The sequence below is a fragment of the Liolophura sinensis genome, chromosome 5 (assembly GCF_032854445.1).
Source record: "Liolophura sinensis isolate JHLJ2023 chromosome 5, CUHK_Ljap_v2, whole genome shotgun sequence".
Taxonomy (NCBI): Eukaryota; Metazoa; Mollusca; class Polyplacophora; order Chitonida; family Chitonidae; genus Liolophura; species Liolophura sinensis.
In genome coordinates, this window is record NC_088299.1 from 2,788,602 (window position 1) to 2,803,164 (window position 14,563).

At 44.4% G+C, this 14,563-nt stretch overlaps 1 protein-coding gene across 1 annotated transcript; it reads left to right on the forward strand.

Annotated features, from left to right (window-relative positions):
* The first annotated feature begins 9,930 nt into the window (after positions 1-9,930).
* Positions 9,931-13,433, forward strand: LOC135465738 (uncharacterized). The gene is made up of 5 exons (XM_064743062.1): positions 9,931-10,011; positions 11,141-11,446; positions 12,137-12,192; positions 12,289-12,383; positions 12,837-13,433. Exons 2-5 carry the CDS (start codon positions 11,167-11,169, stop codon positions 12,886-12,888), a joined length of 483 nt encoding a protein of 160 aa, XP_064599132.1. The 5' UTR covers positions 9,931-10,011; positions 11,141-11,166; the 3' UTR covers positions 12,889-13,433.
* The last annotated feature ends 1,130 nt before the right edge of the window (positions 13,434-14,563 follow it).

A 14,563-nucleotide genomic window follows, 5' to 3' on the forward strand; every position in this document is an offset into this window, starting at 1 on the left:
GCTAAGCCCACCTGTTTACACAGATTGGTGTAAAATGGAATAAAATAATAATTATTGGATATCATAGATGGCGCTGTAGGGCTAATCTAAGCCCACTTGCCAACATTCTTGCTAGGTTATCGCCCGCCGCTATTCGCTTCGGCGCATACATGAAGCTAGAGGCCACATGAAGAAATTCGTCCCGCAAAAATATTAGACAGGAATATGCCTGTTGTCAAATCGATGTCAAATATTCTAGACTCTACTCTACTTAGGCTACTATAGGACACGCTTCTGTGTTACAGATACCCGCTTTTCCCACCACAACCACTACCACCGCAAATAAAGCCAGCTCGAAGGGAGCAAGTCTAGAGGCGGAGGAGTCGCTCAAGCAAAAGTGGAAGATCCCGACGAGCCAGTTCCAACCTGACCCGACCCAACCCAGCGATGATCTCATGCCTAGCGGTGAGAGTGATCTATGGAAACTGTATCGGCGGTATTTGCGCTTGATTCGGAGCCATTTTTATCGCGGCAAGCCGGTGCAGGACCTCTATGATTACCGGCTAAGCGATCACGGAGCCATCCGCGCCTATCTGACCGCGATTTATGAGGACCAGCCGACCGCTTTCACCATCAGCTACAGCTTTGGGTATATCCTGCGCCACAAGGAGACCGGGCAGTTAAGGTATTATTACCCTAGCACCAACAATGCCCGGGTACTCGATGCGCCGTATCATGTGGCGAGTCGGGCTGAACTGCGAGAACTTCTCACCTAGCATCTCCCCAGCCAAGATCCACTCGCCTGGGCAAAAAAACCAGATACAAAGTCGTGCACCTCCTCACCAACGTGTTGTTTTTTGTGCATAAACTTCCCCACCAACCCATCTGTGAGGGCGGGATAACGTTGCTCTTTTACCCGGCGGGGAACAAGGGGCTGTTCAAGTTGGTGGCGGGAGCTCATGGTCCTTATAGGGACTATTTATGTTTGCTTAGATGCCTGGCTCTCCATATAGACAAGGCCAACCCACAAAGCTGCGGACATCAGGCTCACCTTTACAAGGACGTGTATATGGAGGCAGTGGAAATGCACCCGAGGTAATTCCGTAGGGTACCTCTCAGTGCACTGGACACGTTGGAGAGACTATTTAACGTAGATATTCAAGTTTACCAGCTCGTCCCCATGGACACAGTCGTACTCGGCTCAGTTCATCCATTGCAGTGCAGAGCGCTCTACTTCGCCCACCATGCGGTTAAACCTGCACAATCAGCATTTCACCTACATCAAGGACATGAGGCGTTACGTCCAGTCTTTCACCTGTCAAGTGTGTTCTGAGAGCTTTAATAAGCTATGGAAATTACGACGGCACGGTCAAACGCGCACCGACGCCGTTCACCGAAAGTGCCCGGGTAGTGTATTCTATGATTAACCCACTATTTTCGAAGTGTTGGCGGACATGGGTATTTACCTCCAGGAAGGTGATGGAATGTTCCCTTACCGAGCATGTTACGACATCTAAGCATAACGGAATGGATGTCCTAACACATCCCCATGAGTGTCAGCGTGAACTCCAATGTACCTGACTACGACCGGCCCATGTGCTTCATCTCTACCGGCGATCCCCACGCGCTCGTCGAGCGGATGATGGCTTACCTCAAAACCATCAGCGAGACCAGTAGCGCCTGTCTCACAGAGCGTTATGCCTACATCCTGGATGAGTTAGACAAGCGTATCGATCCCAACGACACCAAGCCGTCTTACACTCGGCGGGTGCGGGACAAATTCGTCGCCTATATCAACCAGCTTCCCGTCCTCGGCTTCAACTCGGGTAAACTACGACCTGAACTTGATCAAACAACAGCTTTACTCCCACCTGGTCAAGAGCGGTGATTTGGAGTGTGTTATCAAGCGTGGCAGTAAAAACATGGCCCTCAGCACCACGCAGCTGAAATTTCTTGACATTCGAAATTACCTTGCCCCTGATTACAGTTACGACAAGTGAGTGAAAGCTCACCAAAGGGAAATTTTGTTACAGCTACACAGACTCCCTCGCCCGGTTGAAGGAAACGGTGCTTCCACCCCGCCACGCTTTCGATAACAATCTGACCCACCAACCGTGCACGGACGCTGAGTACCAGACTCTGCAGGAGGTGTGGAGGAAGCACGGTATGCGTACCGTAAAATTTGTGCTGCGGAGGTATAACAACCTGGACGTCATCCCCTTCATTGAGGCGGCGTAGAAGATGTTCGTGTTCTACCAACCATGCACGTCGACGTCTTCAAAGACTGTAATACCATACCAGGGCTCACCCTCCGTTACTTGTTTCATGTTTCTCGCTTCGTGTTCACGCTCAACGGTGAGAAAGACAAAGACATGCACGACTGCCCAAAGAAAACATCGTGGGTGGGCCGAGCATCATCTTTCATCAGTACCACGAACGAGGCGTGACCCGTATACGGGGAGGTAAGCTCTGTCAACGGATCGTTGGTTGGATGCAAACGCATTGTACTTGGCCTGCCTTGCCTCACCTATGCCGGCGGGTCACGACATCCGATGGCGATGAGACGGGGAAAAGTTCGTTCTCTCCAGCACCACCACGCGTCTGGCAGAGAAATGGCTGGACTGGCAGTCGCACCAGCTGGGGATACCCATCCGCCACCGGCTGAACCACACCGAGAAGCGGGTCGTTGATTGGCAACTGCCCGTAGACGGGTTCGCCCACATCGACGGACGTCCCACCGTCTTCCAGTTCCACGGTTGCTCTTACCACTACCACGGCTGTCACCTGAATCACCGACACCAGGGTAAGCTGCGCTACAACAGCCGGCGAGGGTTGACAGATCAAGACTTGCGCCGGGAAGTGAAGACGAACAATGCCTACATCTGCTCCCAGGGATAGTACAAGCCCGAGCGAGCCTTCCAATTATTCGCGGACGCCATCACCCAAACCCTGCGAGATTGGGACGCCGACCCTGCCAAGGCTGTTATCGGGGAAACTATGAAGTTGTTGGGAAATGCCGGCTATGGCAAAACCATGACAAACCAAAACCGGCATGTGAATGTGAAATTCTATCACCTGACGAAGACGCACAAGTTACTGGAGAGTGTACGGTGCCGTACCGTAGACCAAATCGATGACGACACCTTCGAAGTGTTGAGCAGCAAGCGGATCATTCGTTACAACCTACCCTTACAAATAGGAGGTATGGTGTACCAGTATGCCAAACTCCGTATGTTGGAGTTTTACCATGATTTCATGACTCCTTTTTTCAACAAGGCGGACTGGCAGTACTGCGAGATGGATACGGACTCCGCGTACATGGCGTGGTCTGACCCAGGCTGGGAATCCTTGGTTAAACCTGAGATGCGGGCGGTATACGAGGAAGAGCGGGACAAATGGTTACCTCGACCCGACTACTACAACTTTGATAAAAGTAAGTTGGGGCTCGTCAAAGCCGAGTGGACTGGTGATGCTATCGTTAGTTTGTGTTCGAAGACATACTATTGCTACGGCGGAGAGCCGAACAGTAAATACAAGCTCTCCTGCAAAGGCAAACGTAGTGCGAAGGATGGAGTTCCCCTCGACGTGAAACACTTTCTCCGTGTTGGTAAAGAGCTTCATGTACGTTCTGACGAAATTCCCGGCCTCAAAGTCAGGTGTTAGGGGCTTGGCAGGAATTTGACATCCACCGACATGCAAGGCGACGACGTTTGTGTACAAGTGGTGGAAATGGAACGGGTTTTTAGCGTAGTTCCCGTCATAAGCCGTGTTGCTCACACATTCCTCCACTAAACGTGTCGGTAAGCTGCCCAGAAATAGGTTTTGTTCGTTGATTGGGTTGTTACCTTTGGGTGCGGAGAAGTACTTGGCAGGGGCTTTGGCCAACGCTTTCAAATAGCCCAGTTGAACACCGCTGGTGACTTTGACTTTGCGCACAAAAATCAACACCTTCAGGCGGGCCTTGTAGTCGGGAGCCTCTTCACCAGACACTAACGCAAACGCGTCCTTGGACGGGGTGAGACGGATGCGGACGCTCACGTTTTTCAGCAAGTGACGCCATTGCAGGAACAAGTCGCAGTGCAGGCGTCTCATCCGTCCTGTCAAACTTCCGTGGGGTGTCCATATACCACAAGGCGGAGGACAGCTGGGTGTTCTTGGCCTCTACGCCGTAAGACTACAACGTTTTCAAGTAGGCACGGTACGGGTACATGTTGGTGGAAGCGGTGATGAGAGGGAGACGTCAACCTGTTGCCACAGCGAATACAGCCACAGGTTAGTCGGAGCTACACTCTTACCATCCTTCACAACCCCTCCATCCTCGTCGAGGGTTTTTGCCTTCACGTACAACATGGTGTTAGCCAAGGTTGAGAAATTCCACGCGCCCCACATCGCTCAGGCTGGCGATGGGACTGTAGGCATCCCATCGACCTTCTCGACCGCTGGTGTCGGCAGGAGGCTAAGATCCACAAATCAAAGTCACTGCTGACCGACGGACAACATTCGGTGTGCGGAAGAGCTATGGCATTAGCTAAAAATATCCGGTGCGGAGCGGGGTTTGGTGAGTCGAGGTTAGCGCGGGAACGTACGTCTTCTGGGCCCAACGGGCAGGCGAGGACAAGTGGGAGTGGTACGTCTTCAGGGCCAAGCGTGCAGGTGACGAGTGGGAGCGGAGCTTGCCCAGCCTCCAGCGCTGGGCGTAGCGATCGGCTTTGACCACCAGCTGTTTTCTCCCCTCCAGATCTCGTCGTTTCAAAGCCTGACTCACCGGCACTCCCTCGTCCCACACGTTGTCCATGACTTTCAGTCCGGCACGCAAAGCAGTTTTATCCAGCGCTTTCACAGCCGGCTGTAACAACGGCTTCACCATTTTGATGAAACTGCCGAGCAAGCCGTGACGACGCTGTACAAGGGCACCCCGAAACACAGGTATCCCACCTCCGCCGGCTTGTTTGGTGTAATAGTCGATGTAGGATCGGCACAGGGCGGGGTCATCTACGTTCTGCCGCGGCCGTCCCCGGCTGCAGTTCAGTCTCGTAAAACGTCCCGAGCAACCGTTCCCCGTTCAAATCCTCCAGCGTGTACACGACAGGCTGACGAGGGTGGGTGTGGAAATTGTGGAACATTTCCGTGCTCCAATTCGGGAGGTAGGGTTTTTTTGGAATTTCCCCTTCACTTTACTTACACGCCGGCACGATAATGGTACACCGATCGTTTGGACGTGGGTGGCTTGGCGCACTTCTTTCTGGTTCTGGATGGTGACTTCGATGAGGGGCACGCCGTATAATACACTCGATTACGCTCCGGTAATACGCTCGATTGCAGCCCGTTTGCAGGTACAACGGTCGACGTTCCGTCTTGAAAATACGTTTAAACGCCTCGATCAGACGAACACCTGTTTTTGTGCGAGGTGGAACCACCCAGGAGTGCTTGGAGAGGACATCAATGCAGGTAAGTAGGTAACGGTTGTCGTCGTCCTCTTTGGCAAACACTGTCATATCGACTAGGTCCGCCTGCCACTGACTGTCTATACCCCCAACCACAACTCCGTTGCGCCGTCGCGCGGGACCGTCCAGTGTGTACGTGTCCTGTTGAGCCAGCCAAGCCGACACGCGGGCCCGACTCACTTTGAGTCCATGTTGCCGGACTGCCTTGAGCAAGGGCTGAACGCCGCTGTAAGCTGCTGGACTGTCGGGGTCTTATTACAATGCATATAGAGCGGTATCGACCGGGTCTGAGTCGATTGGACGCATATGATACGCGAATCTCCGCCTTACCGTCTCTCAATCTTTATATCAGAAATGTCTAATAGGTTGGTCAACAACAGGATATGAAGGGCCCTCATTTTTAAGTATTACGAAGTGGCACAGAACCATAAAGAATTAGGAAAAGGATAAAGACTACTGCGGAACCTGCTAAACCACTCGGCCAAAACCTTTTAGGGATCACCTGTATTAAATTCATTAAAACACTGAATAAATCGGGGTTTTTTTCTATTAAACTTACTATCACAGTCCTACCCCACTCAAGAATATTTTACATTTACGATGGCCGTCAGTGCTATGGTGGGAAGAAAGTGGACAGAGTCATTTGGGGATACTCACGACTATCCGCAGGTGGCTGCTGCTCTTCCCAGGTACCCGAAATGTAATTTGGAATATACTGGTGCAACCATTGGATGTATCTTCGTTCATTAATATATTTATTTACTTATTTTATTGTTGTTTAATGCTATATTTATTGTGATTTTTGAAATTTAACGCAATTTTGTTCATTCTAGCTGATTTAAATTGCATCTGTTTACTGTTTGTTCTGATTTTTGATGTTGTTATTCTCGAATTAAAGGTGGACAATACATGAAAAATTACATAAAGTTCAGATCAAAGAGTGTAAAAAGTTAGTTTTAACGGTGGTAATCAATATTTCTTTCGACTTGAAAGCGAGACATGAAATAAATTTTTGTATGGTTGGTAATTTGGACAAGCATTTGGTATATAGTGTCTCAATTGTAATATTTTGGCGTGATCATTTTATAAATGAGGATGTAAAATATGTTTAGAACAAACAAACTAGAACAAATGTGTTCAACCTAGATTTTAATCATATTTATGTTTTTAATATATCCCTACATTTTATTATAATTAATATCAAATGTATGTATTTAACAAACAAAAACTTTACATTTAAATACATCTGGTAAAAATGCATCACATCCTTATTTATAATATTATTATGCAAACACGGTATACATCAACAAGTGGTCCCAAATATCCACTATATGGAAACATTTTCAAATGCCCTTTTCTCCCAAAAGAAAACTCGAAAAAAATATTAAAATAAATACTTTCAACCAAATTTTCACGCTATTTCATCTGATTTTGGCATCATTTTTCTTTTAAAATCTCTCTTAATGGTTCTCATATGTCCTCGCCTATATGCCTGACGTAGCATGCTTAAAAATTAAATGATGATTCGGAAATGTCTGTGGGAATAATGTTCTGTGGGGAAAATTTGATGGATTTATGAAGTTGTAAGTGAGTTAGTGAGTGTTTATGGTTGATAATTTTCAATCATATGACGACGAAGCAGTTCTTAGACTGCATGCAATGTGCCTCCTTGCAGGAAGGATTTCCATAGCTATTTTAGCTAGTGCTGCTTCACTGAGATGACTTACCTTATGCGAGTAAGCTGTCCCGCCCTAACCATTATACTGATACAAGTCAACCAGACGTTGCACTGTCCCCCTAATGCTGAATGCCAAGCGAGAAAGTTACAACTTCCTCTTTTAAGGTCTTAGGCGTGACCCAACCCATGCCAACATGTCCTGTTTCGTTGCTCAAACTTCTCAGTGCTGAGCGAGGTACAAGTAAGCGCCATTTTAAAAATCTTTGGTATGACTCGACCTGAGTTTGATCCGTGTCTCCTATATAGGAGGCGGACGTTCTAATGATTAGACCACCGAAGTTGTAAACAAACAAAATCAATATCTTTTTTGTGTTAAAGTACGTCTTACATTGTATAAAGTAAACTGTATGAAATTATACTAAACGTTAGCCGATGATAATAAGGGTCCAGATATTAAAACTAACATGAACTTTTTATCCTGACAAGTCTATCATTATTTAACACAAGATTTTGTTTTGTTTGCGATATATAAATGACCTAATATGTCAGCCAAAAATTCCTACAGGCAAATAAATGTCATAATATATTACTTTTGCTGCCGAAACTTTCTCAGCTGAACATCATCCTACCTGTCACACAAACCACAAATAACCTGTCTAAGATCAAAAGAATTCTAAGAAATACGAAAAACATGCAAGTGTCATGGGCGAAAATTATTAGGTTATTTAAGGTAGATGTGTCACGTGAGGTTAAGTCCTGCGGGCTTTACGCATGTCTCTTGTACATGTACTCCAGATATAAATATCTATATATATACTATGGCCGTACAGAGAGTCTCTGAGATGACTAGCACGAATGTGGTCTGTAAACATAAACAATGTTTGCGTCTGCAATGAATACTTACTGCAGACGTTTGAATAAGCATTCATGCATGTTTTATGTCAGTAACCCACATACGACTTGTCTGCAAACGCTGCTACTCTATACCAACAATGCTACTGTAAAGGCCTGTATTATGGATGTGTCAGACAGATTTCTTTTCTTAAAAGCCCATCCAAGCCACAGAAGGTTCCAAGGGCCAAGTTTAGTGCCAGTGATGTAAAGCGAGCGTATGAAAAACGACACGTGCCCTGTAAGGAGTGTGGTTAATCTGATTTAGGAAAGACGACGGCGCAAATCACAGCTTTTAACTAAGGACATACAGGTGGGATTCACAGCTCTTAGCCAGGGATATACAGGTCCAAAGCACAGCTCGTAAGCAGGGACATACACATGCAAACCACAGCTCTTAACCACAGATGTGACAAAATTTCCTTATTTAAAGCCCCCCCACTTAACCAAGCCCCTAGTTACATGAAGCACACATAGCTGAAGTATCAAGAAAACTAAGCATGCTGTAGGAATATTAAATACACTTATCTAAGTGCTACTCAACACTAAGGAGGCCCACGCTTCATGAAAACGGCCCTAGAGTCACATGGTTAACTGACAAATGTTGACCTTCATGCATATCTCACACCACACAAAACTCGCCTGAAGTTACCTCCATTCTTTATACTGAAATAAAATCGAAATGTCCATATGCAATACTGAGTACACGTTTCTGTGACATCGAATATTGTTGTAAGAGATTTGGTAAGCATATCTAGAAAAGGAGTACGGCCCATGAGTTAGTTCAGATTGACGGGTTCTTTCTCTTAAAGCTGGCCGATGTCTTATCAGAAATATGCTTGAACACGGCGCTAAACACTATAATCCGTAAGGTTAATAAATGAATAAACTACACAGGGTAAGATGAAAGGTATGTGTGATGTCGGCGTGGCGATTAAAGTGTGATAGTTTACACTGAAAACTGCGATTACCTCTACCCATACAGAGGACGTCTTGTCCTCTGATTACCGATGGCTAATCAATACAGATAATAAATATATAAGCTAATAAGGATGGCAACGGCAGATGACAGTCAGAAGTTTTGTCAGAAAGCCGCATGGCAAAGGGCGGTGGTCTACTCAGCCATGCTCTGCTGTTACCTCTAAACCCATAAACTCAAGCGCCGTCTTATACTTGTATTTATTTATTTGATTGGTGTTTTACGTCGTACTCAAGAATATTTCATTTATACGACAGGGGTCATTATGGTGAGAGGAAACAGGGCAGAGCCTACGGGGGAAACCCACGACCATCCGCAGGTTGCTGGCAGATCTTCCCACATACGGCCGGAGCGCCGTCTTATAAATGAAAAATGCACGCAAGGGTGCGGCCTTTAAACATTAATAATAAGTCACAAAAAGGCCTACAACGGTTTAATTTCACTTTTAGTGCATGATATTGCCATTATTGTACCATTCTTACACTGAGATAATAATAATAGAGCGGAATAATCATAATGGAATGAGTCCATGGCTCAGTTTTTTAAGGTACGGCCTAACGTTAATTTTCGTTTTCGGGTTGACAATTGTGAACGGTGGGATTTCCATTGATCAACTAACTGCGCAGTAAGTAAGTGCATGTGTCTCATTGGTCCGCAGTTAACATGCTTTACGTTGGCAGTAAATCATTGGCTGGTAGGGTACACACAAAAAACTAACCATCAGCGATAGATACTGAAAGTAAAACTGTAGCCGTTCAAGGGCAATATTGAAAAATCCGGACTTCGTTTAACTTGTTGCAAGAGTGCAACGACACTATTTAAGGATTCCTATTCTGTAATTAATATGCATTTTTGTAACTAGGGAAGGGACTAGCTGTATTAGAGACGTCTTACGATGCAGAAGGGTGGGCTACGTCAAAAAAATCGGTTGGAGATTCCCCTTTTTAATCTAGGGTCCAGAGTAATGAGGGTATATAAGCCTGTGCGCGGGCCGGGGGCGGCGAGGCTGGGCTGGATCACACGACACCTTGCATCTTTCGGTAAGTTGGTTTGATTAAGCCTATTTGTAAAATTCCACACATCGACAAACGTTTTAGCGTTTTACTTTTTATCGCCCATAAATCTGTATAAAGTTTGAACAGCAATATAGAGCTATTATACCCGATGGAGTTGGGTCACATTCCTATCTGCCAGTGCGTCATGTTTATGACGTGTAGGGTCTTTCATTAATGCGTTCCTATATAGTGCTGGTCTCGCCACAACCTGTCTCCCACTGACCATTGAAATCACAGGTTCGAATCCAGCTCGCGCTGGTTCGGCTGTGGCTTTCAGTCAGGGTATTCATGACTTGTCTGGCGAAGGGTGGTTTACTCCGGGCGCAAAACAGACTAGGATAATGTGCTTTTTATCCCTACTGCATGGTCCACTCTTCTCTCCAGCGCTAAACCAGGTTTCCTTGAAAATGTTCACAAATATCTAGACCCTATTAAGTGATTCACCTATTCCAGAACCATGAAAATAGATCCGAATAACGGTTCCCATAGTCATGAGAGGACTTCTGAATAATTATTCCCATAGTAATGTCAATATATTTGAACCGTTCTGCCCCTAAGGATGGCACGTGAAAACATCACGATTTCCGTGGTCATGGCAACATATATGAATTAATATTCCCAAAATATTCCCATAATGTCTGCAGAAAGCTTTTTGTAATCCCAAGTAAATAGATCTAAAACTTCTTCTTTTGACTACATGAAAAAATTTAAATAACGTCCCACATCTCATTCCATTTTATGACCATGGGAACATATCTGAATCATGTTTTCTATAAAAATGTCGATTATGTGTATTCTGAACCGTGTATCCTGTCCATGACCATGGTAATATATAAATAACCTTTTCCATGGCCATGCAAGAAGGTCTAAAACTCATTCCTTATCACCAATGGCGTTGTTAACAGATCTCATGTGTGCTTCTCATAATGATAACCATGGCAACGGTTCTGGACTTTCTCCCAACACTTTTGAACCATATTTCTCATGGCTATCCTAATATATCTGAATCTTATCTACCTTGACCGTATCAATAAAACTAACGCACATTTCTAATCTGAATCACGTTTACAAATGGATAGCACCTTATTATATCTGAGCGTCTCATGATTTTCAGATTTGGTTGAGAATTGATAGTGTAACATGGGCAACATTTTGGGGACGGTGTTTCGAAGGAAACGGCTTGTGCGGTTTCAAAACTGCAGCGGAAGCCAGAAAAAGATGGCGATGGCCGCTGACCTGAACGAGTTCCGAGCCATTGCCAGAGAGAAACTGGGTTTTGGTGGAAACGATGACATCAAAGTTTTAGAGTCAACCACAGGGTTTGAACTTGAAGACGATGATGTTTTCGTCCACCTGGACCCAAACATACCGCTGACAGTGGTGAACCTAACCCGAGGCCAGGAGTGGACCCGTCCCCCAGGTAAGAGGCTAACCCAGGGTTAAGTATGGAAGCCGGTTAAAGTCATTGTACCAGTCTGTCATCGTAGTACTTACGATGGTATACCACGATTTCAATGGCTAAGGGACTGATTTCAATGGCTAAGGGACTGATTTCTTCTCACAGTAATATTCTGAATAACACAGATATGGTTTTTCAAGCGGTTTGGTAATCTCCATAATGCCACTAGAATCTTTGTTAAATGAAAGGTGCCCAAGAATGAGGAGATAGTAAAAGTCGACAGCTTGTGAATTTACCTCAGTGAGAGCAGCTCCTAAGTAGAATACATTGATCATTTTTGCTAAGTACTCAAATGCTCTGCTGTCGTCACATTTAATATACAATTATATGAATGTAACACAAGGGACAAGCCTCACAGTTCGGCAATAGTCCCCTCTACAATCCAGTGCCTCACCTGTTTAGGTAAACATGACATGCTTGTGGTGATGAACCGGATGCCAGAATTATATAACGTGTGTTCCCGAATATCTAATATTGTCATGGGGTCTCAGTGGCGAGATGGTAAGCACGCTAGCGTAGCGAAATAATCCAGGAGCCTCTCGCCAATACAGTCGCTATAAAAAAGATATTGAAGACCATATTTTTCAAATAAGTTTTGATCCTCATGATCCTTTATCAATTGTTTACTTATTCACACTTGGTGTTTTTCAGATGTGCCCTCGTTAAGTCAATCTCATCCGCTGTTCGTTCAGCCACCACACCATCAGGTGAGTAAGTTTGAATTATATGTTCTCGTCTCAGCTATCTGTAACGAAACCTTCCACACTTTATTTAATATATGTGTACTTGCTTTGCTTTCCCAGGTGGCAGGTCGTGATGCAAGCGGGACGTACACAATCACCAACAATGTGTACAACATCCGAGCCCAGCTGGTGCAAGTGGGCGATAGACAGACTGTGTACGTAACACTTTTGCAATTTTATAGAATTCCAGTAAGCCGTGTGGATTACATAGTTTATATAGACAGCACATTGTGACGTAAAATTCTCAATGGTGTTATGGTCAGAAAACTAATTCACAATACTATACACCACTGTGGTGAGTTGGGATAAAATTTTAAGTAAATTTATCTGGAAACGTTGACATTTAATTTGGCTAAATGTTTTACTATTAGACTAATTTTACTTCAACTTCCACGTGTATTATCATTATTATTATTATTATTATTATTAATTATTATTAATATTATTATTAATCTTTCAAGAAAATGACAACTTTTGAAGGAAAATATATATGTTGTGTAATATATATTAATACAAAGTTGTGGAATTCCCTCTCTAACCATACTAATTAGGACTAAGGTCTTTCCATGGTTGAGTTATTGCCGTCTTGTGGACGTTTCTGTTCACAGGCTGTCCGGAGTTCCGACAGGAGCTACAGAGGACGAGGACTCTCAGTTCTGATCGCCACTTAAACCACCGCTGGGTTTCTGGATCTGACTTCCACAGTAGACTCGGGCACTGTAGCGCACCCTCCGCATTAACACAATGGTGGGGTAGTGTGACACATGGGTAGGGTACGTCCCTTTGGTGTGATGCTGGTGGGCAACAAGGATGCTCTGGGCTGTTAGCTGTAAACGTGAAGGGGGCCCTTTCTGGGGGCACGCATGAGTGAAAAACACTACTACTGTTTAACTCAATTCACTGTATGCGGTACCTAGTGCGATCCGATTGCGTCCTTCAGAGAACGGCTTGTCTTGATCGTCATGCAGTATTTCGCCAGGGTTTACTGACCTGCTCACGACAGAGAACATCATTTGGCAACGGCCAAGCCCGTGTCTCACATTCCCACACGGAGTGTATAAAGAAAAACTAGCAGTTTCAAGTCATTTCAGGGGTAAAACTTGTTTCCTGGTTCCAAGTTAAAATAAGATCAGGTTTCCCCAAATCAGCTGCACAAGCCTGGGGTGTCAAACAGGGTGTGCGTAGCAGAAAAGTATCTTTTCTCAACCAAATGAAAACTGTCACAATTCTCAACCAAATCGCAAGAATGCAAAATGCATGAACTGCCTACATTTTACCTCCAATGAACGACTTGAACTGCTACGTTTGGAGGGTGCGTGTGTGCTCGAGAAAGCTGTGGATATCATTTCTAGACTTGCTCACGGATTCAGCGGATGATCAATTTGACAACAATTTTAACTTTTTAAAAACAAATCTTCTTTAAAAAGCAACTAGGGTGTTCCGTGAACCTATTGGCTATGTCTGACACAATATATTGGAGAGGTATTTGGAACAGGGAACAGATAAATCGAGCAAGCATTGAAATGAATCTCTTACTTGTAAACCTACCGGCATACATTGTGTCAGATTTAAACTAATATGTCCACGTACTATTTTAATTTTCTAATTTAAAACGTAAATTATCCATTTTTAAGCAAGTCAGTTAAAGCTGTAAAGAACAAACTTCCTGTTTGTAACACGATTTAAACTTGTATTGCGAACTGATAAAGTTAATAACAGAAAGTCTGTTTCAAACCTATATTTCGGCTAATAAATGGCCTGTGATAGAACTTCATATATTAATTAAGTACTTTAAACACTATTAAGGGTATTATCGGATGTACTCGGATCAGTGTAATCCCGCAACTGTCTCCTTTCCTCTGTAAAAAGTTACCGTGATTGTTTTGCGCCTTTATTATATGTTCTTTTTAAAAGTCAAAATTTATAGCAATACTTTTTTCAAGTTTCATAACATTTTTTCATTAATCACGTCGCCAGCAGGCGATACAACATCGTGATTCTAAAGAAATCTTACGTGAAGTTGAAATCACTGGTACATACTTTTCAATGTTTCTCTTCAAAAACCAATTTTTCGGAACATCTTTCATTAATCACGTCGCTGTTGGGCGATGAAACAACGAAATTTCCGAAAAAATATAGGTGAAGTTGGATTCAGTGGTAAATATTTTTCACTTTTCCAGAATAATTTGTTACTTAGCCTTTAATTTACCCATAGCCGTCAGGCTTTAAATCGTTGTACAGACAGGACGACCGCGCTTTGTATAGACTGAATATGTGAACACCGTTATTAAAAACATTTATGTTTTTGTCTAGTTACCTCCTTGTCTGTATTGAT

Bases quoted from the DNA above. Each gene is read 5' to 3' on its own strand.
- LOC135465738 (XM_064743062.1), top strand. From the start codon at position 11,167: ATGGGCAACATTTTGGGGACGGTGTTTCGAAGGAAACGGCTTGTGCGG. The intron at 11,447-12,136 runs GTAAGAGGCTAA...GGTGTTTTTCAG, and splicing joins GGAGTGGACCCGTCCCCCAG to ATGTGCCCTCGTTAAGTCAA. The intron at 12,193-12,288 runs GTGAGTAAGTTT...TTGCTTTCCCAG, and splicing joins TTCAGCCACCACACCATCAG to GTGGCAGGTCGTGATGCAAG.